Here is a 23,055-nt window from a genome sequence, read left to right as displayed (position 1 = left end):
TCCACAGTTGCCACGGCATGCTGGGGAAGAGAGAACCCAGGGCTTGCCTCTGGGCAGAGGAAGTGGCTGAACTCACAAGTCAGAGGATGGCAGGTGACAGTCATCTAACAGGGCTTGGCACCCAGTGGGCAATGCACAAGCACCAGTGCACGATCGTGTGCAGAAGGGGAAGGAAACTAGACAGCTAGCTGGAGGGGTGCACTCGGTTGGAATATGAGCTCTCTGAGTTCTGTATGGACTGTCCCAGGAAGGGTCCTGCCCCTATCGGGCTGGTGGTTCGTCCAGACGCTGCTACCACCACAGGGATTCCATGAAACCACCTATCGGGCTCACATCCTAGGTCTGTGAGGGCTTGGAGGCAGCCTCTGGGAGAGATTGGACACAGAGAACTTGGCGGGTGTTGTCTGCCTGTCTGGTTCCAGGTTAGCACCAAAGAAAACCTGATGAGGTGAATATTTACAGCATCACGGCACCACGGCTCTCCCTAGATGGGGGCAGGAGGGATTTGGAATCCCAATGTCTACACACACACAGACGAACTCCACCCATGGACCAAAGGGGAAAGAGAACCCTTCCTCAAGCCACTTTCATTTCTCGGGTGAATGGGACTGGGGTTCCTTCATGTTAGGGTCCAGCATGAAAAAGGAACCTCCAATGGGAAAGGGGGCAAAAGTCTAGTCTCCCTGGATAAGATTAAAACAAGCTGAAAGTGCCTGGGTGGCTTGGTTGGTGAAGTGTCTGCCTTTGGCGCAGGTGGTGATCTCAGGGTCCTGGGATTGAGTCCTGAGTTGGGCTCCCTGCTCAGTGGAGAGTCTGCTTCTCCCTCTGCCTCCCCCTGCTTGAGCTCGCTGTCTCTCAAATAAACAAATAAATAAAACCTTTAATGAAAAAAAAAAAAAGAATAAAACAAGCTTCCAGAATGCCCACCATGTAGGTTGGGTCACACACATTGTAGGACACAACCTTGAAGCCCTCAAACATCACACCCTAGGGTTACTGTAGCCAACAAAGAAAAGTGTTTTCATCTGTAAGTGGATTAACAGGAGGGACTCCCTCGAGGGGCACGAAACGAGTTAATACAAGGGACGCACCTGACACTTGCCGATAGCACGATACTCTTTAAATCTGATCCTATGTTTGTTAGGGGCAAAAAAAAGCATAGGTAAAAAAAATAGCAGAAAAAGGTCTGGGAGTTTAAGCCCCCAAAGGCGAATGAGGGTGATTACTGGGCAGTGGGAATACAGTGATTCGTAGTTGGTATTTACACTTCTTTGAAGTTTATACGTTCACTTTTTTCAACCATGGCCATTCTATATTTTTATACTAAGAAGAAAGGAAGGAAAGAAAAGGAAAAATGCAAGAAGAGAAAACCCCCTCACAGTCCATCAACCTTTAAATACTCGGGTCTGAGAAAATTGTAAAAGGAGACAGGAGGCTATCTGGGACCAGTTTAAATGCTATGCACAGAGTTCATGATGACCCTGGAAAATGCTTACAAAATAATGTAAAGGCAGGATACAGAACACTTTCTGCGTCATAATTTCAGCTGCTCAGAAACACGCATAGAAAAAGGATTTGCAGGAAATACGCCAAAATAGTAACAGCGATGACCTCTGAATATTAGGCTTATGGTTAATCATTGCCGCCTCAGTACTGTTTTATATTTCCCAAATTGCCCGCGACAGCCCAAAACTGCTTCTGGGATCCGAAAAGATGCAGAACTGACCCTAATAGCAGACACCATGACAATCCAAATCATAAACCGCTCTTACTTGCTTGATGGAGACCAGGACCAGCAGGGCGAGCATGGGCCTCGCAGGGGCCGGGGGAGAGCGCTTCCTGGAGGGAGGGGGAGGCCTGGCCCCCCGGGCAGTAGCAGGGGTGTCCATGGGCAGCAAGTGGACTCGGGGCGGGGGATCCCGCTTTCCTTCTCCCGGGCGCTGCCTCGCCCGGCGCCGGCCTCACCTTCCTCCCCCTGCGAATTCACAGGCGCGGGCGCGTTTCTCGAACAGTCCAAGATGGACCACAGGCGGCGGCCTCCTGCATTCCTCCAGGCACCGCGCGAGGAAATGTTTGCACAAACCCTCTCCACGCCGCGCGGAGAGCATCTGGACGGGCTAGAGCCACCTACCGATGATTCTCCCGGGTTTCCCATCGGCGGTGGCTCATCCCCCGCCCCAGCACCCCACCCCACCCCCACCCCAAAGGCAGGGAGATTTTTCCCAGACCTTGCCCCAAGTCAGCTGCGCTCCAGGGACTTCCTCAGCAGAGGCCCGCCCCGGAGGAAAAGCCAGGGCCTGGGCGTCCGGGGGTTCTGCTCCTAAAATCCAGCTCAGGGCACGAGGCCTGCGGGCCAGAGACTCGGGTTCCAACCCCTGAGCTGCCGGCCAGCTGTGCGGTGGGCGTCTTGGAGAAGGAGGCACGTTTCTTACCCAGACCCCCAAAGGCAGGGTCTCCTTCGGGGGGAGGGGTGCTGTCTATGCAAACACTTGGAGGGAGAAAGCGGCTTGGACTCAGGATCGTGTCTACCCAAGAACCCGGGACGTGCGGGAATGCCAGACAGCCCTCTGGATTGCCCCATTGCGCCCCCGGCCCACCTGGCAGAGGCTTGCCCCAAATGCACCCCACCCCTCGCCCCATGATTTGTGCAGACTCAGCAAGTGCGCATGTGCAGAACCTTTCAGCCCCAGACCACCTGCTTCACGCATCCTCGCGACAAGCAGGTGCGGGGCGTGACGACTGCTCCACCCAACAGCTGGGGAAGTGAGGCACAGGAGAGGTTAGGTTGCCGGCCCACGGCCACACAACCGTGAACGGCAAGGCCGGGAGACCCAGCATCCCCCGACACGGCTACCTGGTCAGGTGCTGATCTTCCCTTAACTCTCCCGGGACCGTCCTCTTCCCAAGCGAGCTCCTCGCGGGGCCTCGGCTCGGCCCTTCTCGCGCCACCTCTCCCTGCGCAATCTTCCCAGCCTCCAGAGCGGGGACCTGGACCCGGGAGGAAGCCATCCTGCCTGGCTGAGACGCAGGTGGGCTAGAGACAAGAAGATCCTGTTTTCATTTAGGCTAGTTTTTTCTCTCCATTCCAGTCGGACGGAGAAGCTCCTCTTGGCTGACTTGTCTGAGTGAATGAATTCTGGACGGTTGGTGAAAAACAAGTAAGGATCACTTCCTAGAAGCACTTGGCAATCTTAAGATCCCGCCCGGCCACGTGGCAAGATTTTAAAACTTAGCGGACAAATGCTCCTAGTGAACAAAGACCCCCCAAATGGACGGGGACAATAGTACAACCTCTGGAATCAGCATGGTCGTCTCCGGGACAGCAGGACAGAGAGTGCCTGACAATGCTCCGATTCTTTTCCTTTCGGCCAGAAAGCCATTCTGGAACCCCACGATAATGACTGCGTCTTCCACGCTGCACACTAGCAAAGGAAATGCCTGCCGGGTAAGAATATTCTAGCTAATCTCTTTGAACACATTCTCAAAAACGTTCTTTTTCTGAAGGGAGAGGGGCTGGGGCTGCGCAGGACCTCCCTGCTGTTGGACAGATGCCATCTAGTGATGAGATGTGATAAATCCTCTTCCCACGAGACAGGTGGCCAAGCCCACAAACCAGGGCTCGCAGGACATGGCCCTCTGCCTGCGCCAACAGGAGGTAGAGAGTCAGAGGGACTCACGTGGCACCACCCTTCTCTCCTACCTGCCCAGTCTGCAGGTGTATCTGGGGGATCCTCAGCTCAGCTGCAATCTAGGACCTGTGTTTCAGACGCCACATGGCCTTTTCCGTGACAGTCCTGCACTCCGTGACATTCTTGCATCAATGTCCTCTGCCCGAGAAGTGACTGTCCCCCACTTCCAGAGGGCTCCCTTGGTGAGGGCAGGAATGGGAGTGCCACAGGGTATGCTTGCCAGCTTTTGAGGCCCCAGGACGGTGCTGAATGCCATGCCCTGTGGGGTGGGTGCCGCCCTCCCCTGCTCCCCCCAGCACTTCGGCCCTGGAGCAGACTGCCGGCACCTCGAGTCTCTCAGTCCTAGAAACAGGACGTTGTCCTTGGCAGTCCCTGTGTCCGTAGGGCTGGGCAGGGAACAGACTGTGCAGGCCGTGGGACTCCCCATTTCGGGCACGGACACTGAGTACCCTGATGAAAGTGAAAGGCGAGGGTGGGGCAGACTCACCCAGACACCTGCCCAGATGCCCTTGGTCTTCAGTGGAGCATCAGCGCCCTCTGCAAGAGCCAAAAGGTGGGAGGAACCTGAGAGTCTGCGGACTGGTGAACGCAGGCACACAACGTGTCTGTCCGCAGCATGAGATGCTAGTGAGCACTGGAAAGGGAGGGAATTCTGCCACCTGCTACCTCCTCACGGGCGAGCCTTGAGGACAATACGCTGAGTGAAATAAGCCAGTTGCAAAGAAACAATGCTGCATGACCCCACTCATGGGAGGGCCCAGGAGCGGCCACCTTCATAGGAACAGGAAGTAGAGTGACAGGTGCCTGGGCTGGGGTGGGGGGGATGGGGAGTAAGTGTTCTCAGGGGCGGAGCTCCAGTGTCACAAGGTGAAGAGGTCTGGAGATGGGATGCACAATCATCTGAGGGTAAAAATGATCACCGTGGCCAGTTTCGTCTCCTGCATATTTTACCCCAAGTTGAAAAAGACAAAAACAGAGAGCCAGCCTCCTTCTGCACACCTGCTCCCTGGGGAGGACCGAAGGGCCAGCTCTGTCCGTGGGAACCCGTCCCCCTCTGGACTTTCTCCTGCGGCTTCTCAGGCCACAGGTGCACATGTAGAGGCCACACGCTGGGGGGAGGGGGCACCCAGGATCCCCCAGCGGATGTGAGAGAAGCCCGTAAGGGTGCCAGATGGCAGGGCTGAGAGGGGCGGGAAGCCTGCGGAGGCAGGAGGGGGCCCGCTGCTCAGCCTGACGCCGCACACCTCCTCCAGCCATGGTCGGGGCCAGACAGAAGCAGGTACTGACCCTCCTCCCCACCTGCCTCGCCCTGGCCTTCTCCCTCGTCGCGGTGGGCAGCAGCTACTGGTGCGAGGGGACCCGGAAGGTGGCAAAGCCTCTGTGCCTGGACCAGCCAGGTGGGCCGCACTGCAGTCACTTCAGCGATGGCATGAGGGACACCGGGAGCCAGGTTGTCCAGTACATTTGGGAGACGGGGGACGACAAGTTCATCCAGTGCAGGTTCCACGTGGGGCTCTGGCAGTCCTGCGAGGAGAACCTTGACGGCACAGGTGAGCACGGCTGCGGGGGACGGGGCTGGGGACAGGTGCAGAAGCTCTGGAGCCGGGCCGTCTGGCTTTGAGTCCCAGCATGGCTGGACTGGATCCTTGGGCAACCTCTTCACCTCTCTGAGCTTGCTTTCTCAGCTGTCAAATGGGAATGAGAGTGGTACGCATGACCAAGAGTTATTATAAAGTGTCTGCAACACCCCAACCGTGTGTTGGTAAACACTTGCTTTTACCCTTCGCTACTGTCTCCCAATCGCTAGAGAACCCCAGATGGCCCTGTCCATCTCCAAACTGCATCCTTGCACTCCGAAGGGGGGCTTGGAATGGCAGGTTCTCTTAAAAAACTGACTTGTATCATCATTGGTGGGAAGGGGACCCCCCCCCCTCTGTGGGGCACCTACCAGAAGTGAGAATCCTTAACAAGTTAGACCTTTGTTTCTGGAAACCCTCGAAATAACCCTGCAGAGTAGATACCGTTTCCTCGGCTCACAAATGAGGAAACTGAGGCTTAGAGTTTCAGGTCACATGGCGCGTAAGCCCGACCCCTTTCTCAGCCCCATGATGCAGCTCTGATCTTTTGAGCTTCTGTGGGTTTGGCAGAGGGGTGGTGAGGGAAATGGGGGAGAGGGAGAGAAGAGAGAGAGGAAGTTTTGGTGTTCGGAGCTCCTATATATCGGAAATTTTTTTCTTTCTTTCTTTCTTTCTTTCTTTCTTTCTTTCTTTCTTTTTTTTTTTTTTTTTTCTTTTAAACCTCCCAAGGAACTGAGAAAGGAGGACTTGGACTCCCCAGGGTCAGGCATCCTGCCCAGAAACCCAAGCCCATGCTTGGGGCCAGGATTCTCTTCCCTTCCTGCTAGGAAAGCATACTCCCCAAGGTGGAAAGGAGAGGTCCCCCTCCCCATTTGTCTTTTGATCTTGGGCTTAACGTGTTAAATTTCTTGACCAGCTTTTTACTTTCTCTGGAGTTTCTAATGTTAGGTTTTAGTTTTCTAAAACCTAACATAGCATTAGGTTTATTCTTGAGGTCCGAGTAAAAGGATCCAAGGAGGAACCCTCTGATATGGTGCTTACTCCTCTCCATCCTGCCTTAGTGGGGGCCACAGAAGGGCAATGCCAAGTCTTACCCTTCCTCGTGTCCCAGTCCGTGTGTATGGCCTTTGCTTTAAGTGGGATGCACACCCTGCCACAGTGCCTCGAGCTAAGGCTGCCAGAAACCCCTCCCTGTCCCGTCCTCTGGGGAGTGCAGCTATCTTCCTATAAGCCTGCTCTCTCTACCCCACAAACAGGCCCAGAAGGCTTAGGGTCTTGCATTCTGGAGGGGACCAAAGGCAGTCTCAGATTTTCAGTTTGAAAAATATGGTCACCAATCCCATAGGCGAGTTGCTTGGAGACTTCCACTCCCCTTCCAAATCCCCATCTAAGGAATGCCTACTTCAGTCCATAGCTGTGTGTAAGCATCACACTGGCTATCAAATGTTTGCTGAGCAGGACAATCGCCCAGGAAGTTAATACACACCCAGGTGCCCAGCCCCTGGAGATTCTGATTCAGTAGATCTTAGAGGGGGTCTAGAAATCTACAGTCCTTTTTGAAAAAATATGTTTAACCAAGGTAATATTTACACATAGATAAAAGATAAAATCATTTTGAAATGCTTATAAGAAAAATCAACAGACCCCTGCTGCCTTCTGGCTTTTTTATAACCTAGTCCCGCCCATCAGGGAAACCCCTTTTAGCTAAGTTGTTTCTTCTGGTATTTGTTTCCATGTTTCAAAAAATATGTGCTGTCTTCATGTTAGATCTTCTTTATTGACTTGCTGTCATAATAGATGAGGCTAAATCTCTTGTACCCCCCGTCACACATCTATTCTGCCCTCTTCCTGACGTACCTACATTTCTGTTTTAGATAAATCAACAAACCAATCATTTATTTGGAGTATATAAATATTGTTCATCATGGAATCAAAGAAGTGCTATTATTACATTAAATTTCCTGTGTAGCTTTTTGTTTTTCCTAGAATTCCCAATTGCCTTTTCTTTTCTCATCCTCATAGCATTGCTTTTTAGTCCCCTCAGCTCTCCTTTCCATCGGGTGTTATCTGTATTTCTAATAAGCTCCCCTGGTGATTAAGACACACACCAAAGTCAGAGAAACATGACCCAGGGGACAGAAAAGCCCTCTGGAAAAAGGGCACTCAGAGTAGCACAGAATGAATTTGCTAAAAGCCATTTCCTTGTTAAGCGCAGGAAGAATGTGCTAGGGAGAGAGAAAAAGGTAAGTGAGCCAGCGTGGTGAGAACTGAGATGAAACTAAAACAAGGAAAAATAGGACAATAGTTTTCACAAAGACTGACCTATGATATGGGAATAGAAACAACGAAAAAGTTCCTTATAGCTCTGGGCATGGTGAAGTCTTCATAAAGGAAGTGGCCGCTGCGCCCAGACCTCCAAGCAGGACTGTGATTTTAATAGATGGAGATTAGGGCTGAGGTTATTCCAGGCAGACAGGACAGAATGGGCAAAGGTCTGAGGCAGGACACTTCCGGTATCTGCATGAGAAAACAAGGCAGGGTGGCAGGAGAGGCCTCGTCATGGAAGAATTTAATTCACATGGCTCTACAGTGTCACCTGAGGCAGCTTCTTCTCCCCTGCAACACAAGGTCACAGTCACTCCAGGACAAGGAACTGAGCAAGACCATGTTCCCTGGGAAAAAAAAAAAAAAAAAAAAACCTAACTGAAGAAAATTAGAAGCATCACTAATTGTAATGCTAGGGCAAGTTGGGCCACAGTAGAATGTGAACCTGAAGGCAGGAATTAGAAGATTAGACATTAGGACCTGCTTCCCCAGTGACCAGCGAGCTGAGAGAAAGGACTCTGCAAGGGCTGGGCTCGGGGGAAGGCTGGGCTTTGCAGGGACTGGAAGCCTCATCTCTTAAATGATGTCAAAGCATCGGGCTTCAGGCAGGAGTGGAAGCAGGTGCGAACTGTCTACCGGCATACGGCACATGCCTGACATAGTCACACAAACACTGTGCAGAGAGATGATATAAATTGTTTCTGAGCTTTCCGCTAAAAAGTTATTACCAGATTGGGGGAGGGGGGCCTTCTCAACCTAAAACAGGAGCCAACGGCTACATGAGGGTCTTTCAGTCTTCCTCGAGAGACCAGGAATCTCAGTGGCACTTCTGCCAACCCGCTGAGTGTTTACTGTGCACACACACACACTGCCTTCTCGTGGATCACACACCTGAAAGGCTTTAAAGTATTTAAATATATTTAAATTAAATTTAATTTTATAAATTTTAATTTAAGTTATGGGTTTATTTGAATAGAATTAAAAGATTTAAATTTAATTTAGATTTAAATTAAAATATATTTGAGGTTCTCAGTGATTCATGCACAAAGCCAAGTAGAAATAAAGAGTCATTTTTGGGTTTATGCACATCTTATATACTTGATGTCATGCCAAAAAGAGACTTTAACAAGCACCTCGTTGGCTTTTCTCAAAGAGGATGACCCCTGCCCCGCCCCGAGATGTGTTTTGAGATGCTTTTTGTGAAATTAATTAAAAAGAGTTTTGATTTTCAAAACAAATTGAAAAATGTTGCATCTTATACTCTCTTCTTGAAAATTCACAATGCACGTTAACATGTTAAAATTTCTAAGAGGCACCACAATGAAGAAGAGTTCACTGTTTATTACATATCCCAGGGCTTCCCGAAGTTAGTCGACCACAGGAAAAAGAGTCTGTTTGGAGGAACGTTCCTTGTGAAAGTCTTACCTAAAACAACAGATGCCTTTTACAGGTGGGAAAACTGACTTCTCGATACAGAAGTGCCCCCCCCTTTGAAGACTGAGCAATTAGATACTAGTAAAGCAAGACACAGAGGTCAGACTTCTTAACCCAAACTCCCTATTTCCCCCCTCCCCGACCCAAAGCCCAAAACTTAACTAAAGGACAATTGTCTTATAATTGCGACTAAATGCATTGGTGTCCATCGATCCAAAAAACCTATTTCCTATTAGGAAGCATATTAAAATGTGAGCAGAGGTTTTTTGGATTGATGGACACCAATGCATTCATACAACTTCATTATATTAGGTAAACCTAATTAGGTAAACCGGGTAAACCACAGTCTTTAAATATGGTCATTACTTTATAAGAACCAAGAAGAGGATGTCTTCTCCAGAACACCTTTTTTTTTTTTTCCCTCCCTCAAGAGAAACTTGATCACCTTCACATGTTACAAGATGACCTCAGACCAGAAAGTTTGGAATTAAGTTTTTATTGAATAATAACTAAATTCATAGCAAACCTACAAAAGAATGAAACAAAAGATATTCATCCCAGGTCGAAAACCAGTGCCCACAGAAGGTGGTAACAGAAGCGAACAGAGCAAGGGGAGCAAGGAATGGTAATGACCTTGAACCTCACCCCCAGCTAAAGGAGGCAGTCCCTGGCTCTGCTCAGCGTTACGGCCTCGTGGACTTAAGCGCTCGGTATTGTCAGATCCTTTGATTTTTCATGGAAAGTAAGATATTTAGATTTCCACGTGAGAACTCCCAATTTTAAAAATATCTTGAAGGGGCACTTGGGTGGTTCAGTCGGCTAACCCCTGGACTCTTGGTTTCAGCTCAGGTCATGATCTTGTAGTCATGGGATGGAGGCCCCCATGGGGTTCCATGCTCAGCAGAGAGTCTGCTTCAGATCTCTCCCTCTGCCCCTTCCCGCTGCTCAATCTCTCCTCTCTCTCTCAAACAAATAAATAATCTTTAAAAAAAAAAAAAAAGTTATCTTGAAAACACTGCATTGGCCCGGGAAAGCACGTCTGCCGCAGAATATGGCCTGGGGTCCCCCGTTAAAGCTCACTTCACACAAACATCTGCTCTTAAGTGTAATTTATCACAAGTGCCTGGGAGTTTCGGGGGACATGAAAGAAAAGGATTATAGCTAGAGGTGAATGGGAAGGCACCCAAATGGCTCAGACTGCTCGGGAGATCTGCCAGTAAGCACTCCAGCCTGGAGAGGGTGCCCTTGATCCAAAAAAGCCCAGGAAAGAGGCCTCAGGGCAGGACAACCACCCCCAGAGCTGCAGCACCGTGAGGCCTCCTGGATGTTTTCCTTCTAAATCAGCTTCCTCTCTGTCCCCGCAAAAGCTGACCTCCAGGGGAGCTCTGGCCTGGAGTGTGATTTGCGGACATCCCTGGCTCAAGCCACCTCTTCCTATTCCCACTCCTGTCACCCTAGTGCCTTTCAAGATGGGGGCAGGGCCTCTGGTTCCAGGGTCTGAAATGAAAACTCGTGGCGGGACGGCACTTACATTGTGCTCTTTTCCTTAGGCGAGGCAATGAGTCAACAAAATGTGCTGGGTTCCAGATCTTCACTGTTCTGCTAAACCCCACAAAAGGTCAAGGACGGAGGGGCCCAGGCACCCGGTGGGGGGCAGGAGTGGAGGACAAGCAGACTGGGATGCGAGAACCCAGCGCTGGGGACCTGGCCGCTGTGTCCCAAGCTGGCTCGTTGCCCCACTTGGCTGGAGAAGCCCTCGCCGCCCAGCTATGTAACACCCGCCTCTCTGGCTTTTGTGGGATTTATGAAGATTTTTCCTTTTAATCCTGCTGGCCTCATTCAAAAGGAACACCATTTCTGGGGATTCAGATTAATCGAGGGGTCACTGTGACCTGACTCCTTTCCCTGGCTGACCTCAGCCTTCAGAGCTACGGTGAATTCCCCTAATCTTCTTGGCTGGCCCTCACCTTCTCTTTGCCCCACCCCTGGCTCTGTACCTGGTCCCCTCTTTATTCCTGTGACAAAGGGCAGGCCTATTGGGAAGGCCACAGAGATGATTAGTGATCCGTGCATTATGTAGAAAGACAGCAGGTGGGGAAAAAAAAAAAAGAAAGAAAGAAAGAAAGAGGGGCGCCTGGGTGGCTCAGTGGGTTAAGCCGCTGCCTTCGGCTCAGGTCATGATCTCAGGGTCCTGGGATCGAGTCCCGCATCGGGCTCTCTGCTCAGCGGCGAGCCTGCTTCCTTCTCTCTCCCTCTCTGCCTGCCTCTCAGTGTACTTGTAATTTCTCTCTGTCAAATAAATAAATAAAATTAAAAAAAAGAAAGAAAGAAAGAAAGAAAGCAGGTGATAATACAGAAAAATACGAGCATCGGGTGGGAGAACCCAGTTCCTGATTCTGACTCTACCAACCTGTCTGAGCCTGGTCTCCAGATCTGTCAAAGGCAATGTGTACTCACCCTGACGGATAACGGATCACTCCAAAAAAAAAAAAAGTGTCAGGCATTTCACAGAATCCTTGCACAATTGTGAAATTGGAGCACCCATTTCACAGATGAAGACAGTGAAGTTTCGATACAATGTTTCTCTGAAAGCAGCACGTGGTGTAGAGACATCCCCCCTAAGTTGGCAGGGGGTGCTTTTTGGAAGAACCAGGGGGATGCGAACAAATTTTGGCAGCTCTGACCGAAACATCACAGCCGCTGCCCCCACATCAGAGAATCTGTAAGAAAAACAGACTCCTTGCCTCAGTGCAAAGTTGGCTTAATTAAAAACTGGCTGAATTAAAACTGGCTTAATTAAAACGTGGCTGAAGAGGTCACACTGGCTTTAGATTGGCCAATGGGTCCCCGAGGCTGTCATCCTCACCCTCAGGCTGTGCAAATATCCTCCCCCACCCCCAACCTCAGGCCGCTTGTTGTGAATGGTTCTGTGACAGGTGAAGTCCTTCTGCATGTCTGTTCTTCAGAAAGTATCCCAGCAGGGCAGCTCAACCAAATAAAAGCCTCTAGCATAAACCCAGGCTTCCTTTGTCTTCCTCTGATAGCCCCGTAGAGGAGCCCTGCAGATGTGCAAAGCAATGAGGCCCCAGGGAACTTGGAGTTTCATGAGGAAAAGTATGGCAAATCTTAAGGATTATCATCTTTTGGACCGGCGCCGTCAAGGGTGTGAACTGCTCCTGCATCCGGTCCTTCCCGAGTGAGCCTCACTCCATGGAAGGTGTAGCCAAGGGAAGGTCTCTGTGTTGGGAGGATAGGGAGAGGAGGCTAGCCATACAAGAAGAGAGACTTTGACTCAGTGCTGGAGGAATAGGGAGCCGCTATAGGTTCTTGAATAAGGGAGTTGTAAAGTTTTTTCCGGCGAGATAAACACAACACCAGGCAAAGTGGGTGCAAGGCAAGATTTATTAAAAACACTCTCCGGCAGAGTTTCAGGGCTCAGGAGAAGGGGAGCCAGGAAAGTTGTGCCGGGAGGAGGTAGGCACCCTCGGGCGAGGGTATCAGTCCAGATTGGCTGGATTGTGCCGCGGTAACGAACAACCCCCAAGTCCCCAGTGGTTTAAGTCAAATTCGCTTCTAGTTCATTCTGTGTGGAATTTTCAAGTGGGCAAGGGGTGAGTCTTCCCCACAACCATTCAGGGACCCAGGCTGATGGAGACGCCATCCGTCAGGGGAATGTGAACCAGTGGGCAGTCCATTGGCTCTTAAAGCTTCTAAGCAGAAGTAACCCATCCCAGGGCAGCTGGCAATGCACTGGCTAAAGAAAGTCATATGGCCAAGCCCGGGCTCACCGGGATGGGATAGGCGGGGATGAGATCAGATCATGCTCCCCTGGGGTGGGTGCGGAGGCAGCACACCCACAATAAAACAATCTGCCACATTCCCCCCAATCCTCATTCAGAATGACCCGGCATTGACTGAAGGTGCTAGAAACCCAGTCAGTCGCTAATTGTCTTGGCTACTCCTACTTAGGACTAAATTCTCTTTGTGTTCTAGGTGAAAAGTGTAGGAGTTTCCAGAGTATAATACCAGCTGAAGAACAAGGTAAACACCTTACTCGTGTTCTGTCCACCAGCACGCCCCACAACTGGGATAACTTGTACTGTTTTTGTGGGGACGGGAGAAAAGGTGAGAGAGTGATTTAGGATTTTTCCCACGGAGTCAAATCCAACAGCTAGAATGGCAGGCTCTCTCTGCGTGCCCTATAGTCAATGGTGCTGGAAAATGTCCAGCCTCCAATTTTGCCCGCAGGGAGGGACCGGAAGCCCCGACGGGTAGTGTTTGCCGTTTCCCACAGTAGGAACACTCCTATTGTGTTTCACTGCAAACCACCAATGCGTGGTAGACACAGGGCTGGGAAGAGACGAGCTCTGACCGCTGTCTCAAGCACTTTGTCTCTGTAATTCTCATCACATTCACAAGGACGTTCTCAGATCTGTTTCCCCAGCTGGAATAAAGGTTTCGTGAAGGCACGAATCATACCTGTCTCATCCCTTCCTGGGTGCCCAGCACCTAGCGGGCTCTTCTGGGGGACTTCCAGGAGCATGAGCTTGCCACCCTGTCCCCTCCCGCGATCCACTGGCCTTCACCTCTAACACAGTTCCTTGGAGCCGCAGGCGGGGTCCCCTCCAGAGGACAGACAGTTGGCTCGCATCGAAACAAAGAAGGCTTGAGGATCTCTAACCAGAGCTCTTACTCTCTGATGTCTCTACCTTCTTGTTTAAGTGTGTGTATCTTCTTTAAAAAGGCAAAGGTAACGTCTTCTGGTGAAATCAAACAACGCCTTAGCTTTTGAGCTGGGGAATAAAGACCCCCAGCATCTCTTGGGTCTTCTCATCAGACCCTTACTCGATTTTTCTTCCCTCCCAGCACAGGACAATATTTACACAATCCTCCCTCAACTCCAAGGAGTCCTCGATCACTGCCAACTTTCCAGATTCAACAGACATGGCTGTGGGTTTGGTTCCCCCCACCCTTGGCGTCTGTTTTTTATTTTTTATTTTAGAAGTGAACTAAACCAAAGGGCTGCACATGGTGGTACTTCTGAATTTTCAGCGCTCAGCATCTCTGTCGTCCTCACATTTTTGCAGGTGTTCTGTGGTTGTCCATCGGGGCCGAGATCCTGAATATCCTTCTGTTGTTGACAAGTGCCATCCTCCTGGGGTCCAGAGTGAGTTCTCATAGCTCTGTGTTCCACTGGCTCAAGGTGGACGCGTCTGTGGCCATTCTCATGGTTCTGGCAGGTACTGGCCCGCAGCAGTAGTCAGACAGGCTGACTCCCCACAGCCTGCCCCAGTGGGAGGGACAGAGCTTCAGCCAAAGTGCAGGGCAGTTTTCTGTTGATGGGCAGTTCAGCAGAACAGCGGGCTGGTCTGCCAGAGAAGTCACTGAGTTAACCCCATTGCGGGGAAAGCAATGATGCTTTGGGTGGCGGATGAAAAGAAAGGGGGTAGGCATAGGGGATAGAGAACAAGATGTCTTAACTGCGTCTTTATCACAACTTTGGGAAGAAGATATATTGGCTCTGAGAACAGAAATTGCCTAATTTCGTTGGGTGGTTATGCATGAAATCCTGACTGGGTTCAGATCTCTGCAACCTAGAGGCTGTGTGACCCCAGGCAAGTCACTCAACCTCTCTGAGCCAGCTCTCTCAAAAGACTATGGTGATAACTGGGTAAGAATGCACCTAGTATGTAGTAAGAATGCAAGAAATGGTCACTTGCTAAAAATCATCATCCAAGTTTGGTGTACCTATAAGAATGAAAAACTCCCTTTTGGGGGGGTAGGGGTCCTCTCTGTCCTCCAAGCAACTTTTAGAGCAACTTCATTTGGTCTCCTGAGTTGGCCTTTCCATCAAGAAAGAACCCCGAACAAATGACTTCCTTCCCTTCTCTGTCCTGATAAACTCTGTTAATAGTGTATCAGTCCAGTGGGGAACGTGCTTCTGTGCTTGGTTAAGTGTCAGGTGTCTTTCTCAAGCCTTATCATCAGTGAATAAGATGATAAAATCCAGTTTCTGGATCTTCATAGCAAAGAGGCAGGCCGTGGACTCTTAAAGACTCTTCCCCAGGTCCTGAAATTCCCAAGGGACCCCAACATCATGAGAAGAGTCTTCTTTCGGGGTGTCTGTTTCACTTTGATTGTAAGCACTATGTCAGATAGAATGTTTGAGGATTCACATCGCAAGGACTTTAGCCAACCCTATTAACATAAATAATCACCCCCACCAATTAAATCTATTTCTGTTTGGGCCCCTGAAGATGATCTCTAACTGGCTGCCGTTTGCCATACATTTATTAAATTGTAACACCATATGTGGAATTAGAGTCCCTGCAGAAGAAAGACAAAACAACAAAACACTAGGGTTTAAAAGCAAAATTCAAGAAAGCATTCTTGAACAGAAGACCAGACTCCAAGTATCTGGAAAAATAAACATGTGCGTTCAGATCCTCAACATATCGTACCAAACCTATGGGGGAAAAAGTCTTTAGGGGGTCTCCAGACAAAAAGGCCAAGACACAAAGGAAAGAAAATCCCATTGGCAGCTGATTTCTGTTCCTCCTGATTACTACCACATGAGTCTAGTGTGGCCAGAACATTCTTGGTTTTTTGTTTGTTTGTTTGTTTGTTTGTTTCAGAGTATCCCAGTGTTGAAGCATTAGCAAATCATCCACATGGAAAAGAATAACATGACGAAACACTGTAGAATGTAGATTCAGACCCAGTGTAGCTCAAGGATCCCTCTTTAATGCTGGGAAAAAGAGAATGGAACTTCAGAGCCTCTGAGCATAGGGAGACAGGGGCATGATAGACTGGGGAGAGTTGGTCATGGGAGGAATGACATGGCCACTGTGTGAATTCATGTCAATAAGGACTTAGTAGTGTGTGCGTGCAACATCAAGGAGGCTTGAAAGGACTTGAGGAGGATGCTACTGGCTTTCTTTCATCCAACTCACATAAGTTAGAGAAGCTCTGTTCCTAACTCAGGCTCACAGAGCTCTCCTTATGCAGGGCTCCTTGGTATGGTGGCCCACATGATGTACACAACCATTTTCCAAATCACGGTGAACCTCGGACCAGAAGATTGGAAGCCTCAGACGTGGGACTATGGCTGGTCCTATTGGTGAGTTCTGGCGATGGTGCTCAGGTCCTGATGGGCTGGTGAGGATGCACACAGGTAAATTTGTGAGACTACCGACCATGGCCATCGTTCCGCCATCTGACTTTGGATGACTTTCTTAACCATCCTATAGCCCTGCTGTCTCCCCTGTGAAGGGGTGATACCTGTCTTATGTGTTCATAGGCATTTAAAGAGATTAGGTTTGTGAAACCTTTGACCCAGAGTCAAGGCCTTAAGGCAACAGAGACACTGATGTTATTGCTTTCTTAAACACGGCTTAGGGGAAAAGTACTGAGTAATAATGCCTGTAAATACTTCAGTGATGGGAGATCTGGCCCCAGTTTCTAATGGACAGAGAAAGACAGGACATAAAAGTTCTGTCTCAATGGGAAGATTCAGCCATGCCATTGAAGATCACAGGGGTCCTTTTTTTTTTTTAAGATTTTATTTATTTATTTGACAGACAGAGATCACAAGTAGGCAGAGAGGTAGGCAGAGAGAGAGAGAGGAAGGGAAGCAGGCTCCCTGCTGAGCAGAGAGCTTGACTCGGGGCTCGATCCCAGGACCCTGAGATCATGACCTGAGCCGAAGGCAGAGGCTTAACCCACTGAGCCACCCAAGCGCCCCACAGGGGTCCTTTTTGATATGGGTTTCCAAAGCACAGCTGTGGCTTTATACACACACACACACACATCACATACACACACACACACACACACACACGTACATATTCATCCTGTATAACAATCTCTTATGTTACTTTTCTCTTTGTAAAACAAATAACACATTCTTGGTTCATTCCCTCATCCCACCATTCTAGGGTTTGGTGAACACGCCTGTGACACTGTTACCCATATGATGTATTAGATTTTGTACCCATCTTAGTTTGTGTTCCAGCCTAAAAAAAGCTATTATTATTATTATTTTTTTACAAACATCTCTTTGTAGCATCACACCATTCCCTCCACTGTGTGCCACTTCAGTTCCTCCTCCCAAACAGGGGTCAGTGTGTCTGAGGTGACATCATTGGTGCTGCCCACAGTGGGGAACCTAGCTGCACTAGAGCTCAGATCGATGTCAGGCTGGCCCACAACTCAAACATCAAAGGAATCTGTAGGATTCTGTTTGTTTCCAATATCATTTTGTTTCATTTCCAGTTACTTTTAATATCTTAACTCTTAATCAAAGAAAGAGAGGCAAATAGTTTTTAAAAATCAAATAGTATTACACAGGGGCACCTGGATGGCTCAACTGGTAGAGCATGCAACTCTTGATCTCAGGGTTGTGAATTTGAGCCCCATCTTAGGTGCAGAGATTGCTTAAAAATAAAACCATAAAAAAAGTCAAATAGCATAAACATAACAATCTCTCAGTTCTGTCTCTCCCACTCTTCCAGCCCCATCAGAACCCCCATCTTCCTCTCTACTTGGGATGGCCGTTCAGAGGCATGCCATATGACACTTCCCTTTGCTACTCCTTTGTCCTGGAGAGCTGTTTCCCAGGCCCCATATCATTAACTTCCTTAGTTTGCATTCACGTTTTATGGGAGCACATCCCCTAGTAGCTCTCTATGAAAGGGTTCAATGATGGAGAAATTATTTTATTTCTTGCGTATTTGGAAAGGTACTTATTCGATGCTCCAGATGCGTTTGAGAGTTTGGCAGAGTATAGAACTCTTTGTTGAAAATCATTTTCCCTGAAAAATGTGAAGATGTGGTTCCATTGCCTTCTAGTATTTTTTGCTTCTGGGAAGAGTTCCATAGTATTTTGATTCATGCTCTGTTACAGATAAGCTGGTGTTTTCTACTTTTTATTACTGGTGTTCATAAATGTTAGGATAATGTACTTGGTGGAGAAATCTCCTATCATTCACTCATTCATTCTTCTTTCCTGTGCTTGATGGGTCAGAACTTCAAACTGAATATTCATGTCCTAGGATTCTGGGGAATTTTCTGGTATTATTCCATTGATTCTTTCCATTCCTTAGCATTCTGTTCTCTTTTTAGAAACCTTTTGTTAGTTAGATATCAAAACTCAGATTAATTGTCTAGATGTCATTGTATCCCTCATATTTTCTAGCTCCTTCCTTTTGTAATCCTTCCTGAAAAATTTCCTCTCTTTGTCATCCAACCTTCCTATTGAATTCTTATTTTGGATCGTACTTGAATGTCTAAAAGGTCTTTCTTCTTTTCTGGTTGTTCTTTTTTCCCATATCTTGATCTTGCCTTGTTCATGCAGTGTCTTCTTGTATCTCTCTATAGATAGTGATCAAAGGGTTTTCTGCTGGTTGCTATTTTCTTCTGTTCCTTGCGCTATCTCTTTTCTTGGGATTCTCCCTGCCCCATTTTTTTTTTTTTCCTGTTTACTGTTGGGCCTTTCCCCTAGATGTTGGTATTCTTAATGTCAAGTCATATTTAAGGATGATTGAAAACTCTGGAGTGGGTTTGGAACTCAGTTATGGGTAGGTTTCTTTGTAGGTCATTGGATAAGGAGACTCTATTCTACCTGGGAATTTCACCCCCTGAAATCACACAAATGCCAGTTGGCAGAGGTTCTTTCTCAGTAAACATTCTGCTGGATTCTATAGAAGGTGAGAAGTATAGACCATCATCTCAGAATGCAACAGGCTTCTGGGGGGTAGGGATAGAAAGTAACAACACTAATGACCTGTCTTGGGTTAGAGCCGACTACCATCACAACAAAAAGCAACACTGTATGTTGGCGGATACAGTACTTCCCAGTATTTCCCAGCATTAGTTCGTTAATATCCTCACAACTACCCTACCTGTGGGGTTACTATTACTCAAGTTTTGCAGATGAGAACCTGATACATAGAGATGAAGCCCCCAGCTCAAGGACACAGAGCTCATAAGAGATAGGTGCACATCCACAGTGCGAGCTTCGCACGATGACTCCAGAGCCGTTCTCTTAACCACTGGGCTACAATAACACTATTGGTTGGTTTCTGAAACTTGTGATCCAAAGTCCAGGTCCAAATTGAGTGGGACGAGGAGCTGGTTTTTCACCAGACTGACCCCCAGCAGGAAGCTCTGGTATCATAGCCCTATACTCCTTCTTAACTGTGGCTTTTGTTGACAGCCTCGCGTGGGGTTCCTTTGCCCTCTGCATGGCTGTGTCGGTCATGGCCATGAACAGATACACAGCAGCCCGCCTGGAGTTCATAGAGAAGCAGAGGGTACAGAAGGGCAGTCGGCATTCTCAACACAACTTCCCGGAACCCAAGGCTTCGGCAAGTGTTCAGGAAACAGAAGCTACTCCCAGCCCTGCTGGGCGTGCCCTCGTGAGTGAATCTGAGCACCTTCTGCCCAGTGCGCCAGGCAAAGTGTCCATGTGCTAGGCAGTGCTTGTGGCTACCAGATCCGCACAGGCAGGCAAACCAGGCACTAAGGTCCACAGTCAACATCTCGGGGGTGGACTTCAGAAGGCTGTGGTCCAGGTAAACCTTCTACCCACCATCTTACCCTTTATTAAACAACTTTGGCTTCAGGTACTGATTCTTGGTAAAATGCCAGCGTCTTCAAGTAAGATTGCACTTACGGAAGGTATCAACCATTGACACTGTAGTATAAATCAGAACCTCAAGCTTTTCTGACAGTGTGTTTAATAAGGGTAACCAATAAAGAGGGAACATGTGAGCCCTAAGGGTAAAAGAATCTGAAGAAAGGGGAAAGCAAGGTTCTAACTACAAAGGGTATGAAAAGTGTTACCCACAAGTTTGTTGACAGAGGAGTCCAGAAAATGTTTCCCTTAAGGAACACACACAAATTGATAGTATGTGTGACTATCCCATACTTTCTCTTTTATTTTAATGAAGAAGGCACAAATTTAAATGTAAATAATTCGTTTTGTGTTACTTTAAATATGTATTTTCTTAGCAATTTACTAATTTCCACCTAGAGTAGAATCCATTTGGAAGGATAACCAAATGATACAACAACATGAGAACAGTCGAATGAAATGACATCTTATCACAATTAAGTAGAACAAATGTTGGAATTGTTATGCTTAAATTACCAGGCACTTTTGTTTCTAAAAATAAACATTGCTAAACGTGCAAGTTTTGTGTGAAGCAGTGGGGTTCTGCATGTTTCCTGATGTGTTCAGTTATAAAATTATATAAATTTATCTTGTATTTTTAAGCTAACATATTACTGAGGCTCATAATTTGGGTTTTTGAAAAAAAAATAAACTGCCAAATTATAACAAACCTAAATATGTCTTAACTTAGATTCATTTTTTAAAAAGTATTTATGTTTTTAGGAAACATCATTTCTGGGGGGGAGGGAGGACACAAACCCCCTGAATGTTTCAAATAAAATCACTGAATCTGATTATGTTAAATGGTATTTGTACTGTCACAGAATAAGGGGAAATCAGCTTACTTCTTCATGTTTGGGGCTCTAGTCGAGTAGCCATCTAACAAATGATGGTTCCAGGGCATTTCGTGTTGTGTTGAACCAAGCATATTTGAAGAGGTTAACGGGAATTTTGCCAGAATAAGCCCAATTCAGAGAGGCGTGCTGAGATCCACTGGGCCATTTCTTCACCTGGAGCAGAGGGGTCTGTGCACTGCGGGTTCTGCCCTCTACAGTATGTGGGTTCTTTTCTATGGTTTGTCACCTCATTGAATGTATATAGGTAGAGACTGTGTCCCTGTTACAATATCAAGTCAGAGTCTGATCCTAGAGAGAAGGAAATGTGCCAGAAATGTTCAGAGACACTCCCTTCTCTTTTAAAAACCAAAGCAAAACCAAACATGTCTGTGCGGAATTTGGCTGAAGGTGCCAAGAAAGAAATGAGTTTTTTGGAGCTATGTGAGAGAAGCTGGTGTCATCTGATCATACAGGTGCCTCCTTGGAAGGGAACACAGTGATCAGTTAGACACCATGACAGGACACAAGGTCACTGGTTCTTGAGGCTCCAGCCCAAAAGGACTCTTTGCTACATTGTCTGAGCTCCCAAGGCACTTTTCTTCCTTTGAAATGTTTTAAATGTCACTTTTATTAAAGTGTAACATACATAACATTAAGTATACACAAACCCTAAGTGTACAGCTTAGTGAATTTTCAGACAGTAAACGCAGCCATGTAACTGCCCCAGAGATCAAGAAACAGGACCACCGTCTCTTATTTTCATCTAGTTTTGCTCTAAGACAGACCCAGGTGGATTTTAAGTCTTGAGTACTGAAATTATTTATACATCTATTCCCCTCTTAAAGATTGTAAATTACTTCTCTATGGCAAGGACTATACTCTCTACCTTCCCCAACATTCAAAACAGTGGTCAGCAAGTAGAAAACCTTCAGATGTATGTATGTGTGTATATATGTTAGCTATAGGTTTCTTTGAGAGAAAGAATATCATCTAAGTATATATAGAAAAATAGGTAGATAAATAGATCTCAAATAGACCTTTTTAGTGATATTTATATAGTTGGGGATTGAGAGCATGGATTCTGGAACCAGAGTACCTGGCTAGAAACCTTAGTTCCTCACCTTGACCTTGGGTGAGTCCCCTGTTTCTCTGTGCCTCAGAGTCCTCATCTGTAAAATGAGAGAATAATCCTGCCTATTTCAAGAGAGGGCTGAGTTCATTAGGATGCGTGACGTTCTTAGAATAATACCAGCACCTAGTAAACACAACAGGGGGATTAACTGCTCAGATCTGCTATGTGCAGCGCACTGGGTCAGGCCCTGTGGGTATTTAAGGAAGCAAGATAGAGTCTGAGCCGTTGCCAGTGAGTTGGAGAAATGACTGAAATCTCAGTGACCACATCCAGGAGAAAGCCAGGATCGAATGGGTGCCAACCCCCCACCCGTTTTTAGTCTGGACACCATCCATCCTTGGTTAAACATTCAGTGTCTTTTTATCAGGTGTCTACAATGTTCCAGGCACCATGCCATTTCTCCTACAAGTAAGGGCTCAAGCTTCACCCTTTGTTGGTATTAGCAAAATTCCTCTTTGGGGAGAGAACAAGTCTAGGTCTACTGCCTACTTGTTGCACCAACAGACAAGGCGGTTTCCAGAAGGTCAAGTGTTCTAATAAACCCATCAAGGTGCAAGCTGGTGCAACCACTCTGGAAAACAGCATGGAGGTTCCTCAAAAAGTTGAAAATAGAGCTACCCTATGACCCAGCAATCGCACTACTGGGTATTTACCCTAAAGATACAAAAGTAGTGATCTGAAGGGGCACCGAATTGCTGCCATCGGACAAGCCCTCTTGGCGAATCACAGCTGGGTAGTCTGGGCTGAGAGGGACTTCTTTGAAGACCAGATTAAGCTCAGTAGGCCTACCTAGGGAGATGCATCCTGTTTGCTCATGTCAGTGTGGTTCAGCGCTTAAATGCTGTGAGGTGTACACCTGTGTAAGAAGAAGTGGACATGTCATGGAGAAACAAGCATGGCTGAGAATTTTCCCCTGCTCTCAAGAAGTCATACCCTGTCCCTTTAGAAACAATTTAGTGTTGTTCCCCAAGAGGGAGGTTGGGGGAGATTGGAAAACAGCCAAGGTTATACGTTAGGGAACATGTCTGTCACTTGGTGGTTGACCAACCGTATCATTCACTTTTGTTAAGTCAGCTGGGCTGCATCAGAGAGACAGAATATCTAGGTGGTACATGAAATCCTAGGGACTTTTTTTTTTAACTTGTCACACAAGGCAGAAGAGGGACATCTTTTGCACAGTGAAAACACGGAAGAAAAGAAGGCATCCATCCGAAAACAGGAGAATTTGGAGGTCAGGCGAGATTATAAATAAGGATATCCGACGGGATCCATCTGCTTCTCCCTTTCTCTCTCTGTTTGATTATTTTATTCTATTTCTCTTTTTTTCTTAAAGATTATTTATTTATTTGACAGATTTGGCAGAGACAGAGAGACAGTGAGAGAGGGA

At 47.6% G+C, this 23,055-nt stretch overlaps 2 protein-coding genes across 2 annotated transcripts in view; one reads left to right on the top strand and one right to left on the bottom strand.

Annotated features, from left to right (window-relative positions):
* The window catches only part of GLP2R (glucagon like peptide 2 receptor), a gene marked incomplete at its 5' end in the record, with an annotated part of 44,110 nt that extends 41,955 nt beyond the window's left edge, over positions 1-2,155 (bottom strand). The window contains 4 exon segments of the mRNA XM_082708216.1: positions 1,773-1,895; positions 1,898-2,056; positions 2,059-2,106; positions 2,108-2,155. Coding sequence (XP_082564342.1) covers positions 1,773-1,895; positions 1,898-2,056; positions 2,059-2,106; positions 2,108-2,155 — 378 coding nt within the window.
* A 2,459-nt stretch (positions 2,156-4,614) lies between these two features.
* Positions 4,615-20,376, top strand: GSG1L2 (GSG1 like 2). Its single transcript, XM_082708227.1, has 5 exons — positions 4,615-5,239; positions 13,019-13,066; positions 14,113-14,265; positions 16,034-16,145; positions 19,242-20,376. Exons 1-5 carry the CDS (start codon positions 4,945-4,947, stop codon positions 19,498-19,500), a joined length of 867 nt encoding a protein of 288 aa, XP_082564353.1. The 5' UTR covers positions 4,615-4,944; the 3' UTR covers positions 19,501-20,376.
* The last annotated feature ends 2,679 nt before the right edge of the window (positions 20,377-23,055 follow it).

This window comes from Mustela nivalis, assembly GCF_964662115.1.
Source record: "Mustela nivalis genome assembly, chromosome: 17".
In the NCBI taxonomy this organism is placed as follows: domain Eukaryota; kingdom Metazoa; phylum Chordata; class Mammalia; order Carnivora; family Mustelidae; genus Mustela; species Mustela nivalis.
Note: the sequence above shows the minus strand (reverse complement) of the source record. Positions and strands in the feature narration are given on the sequence as shown.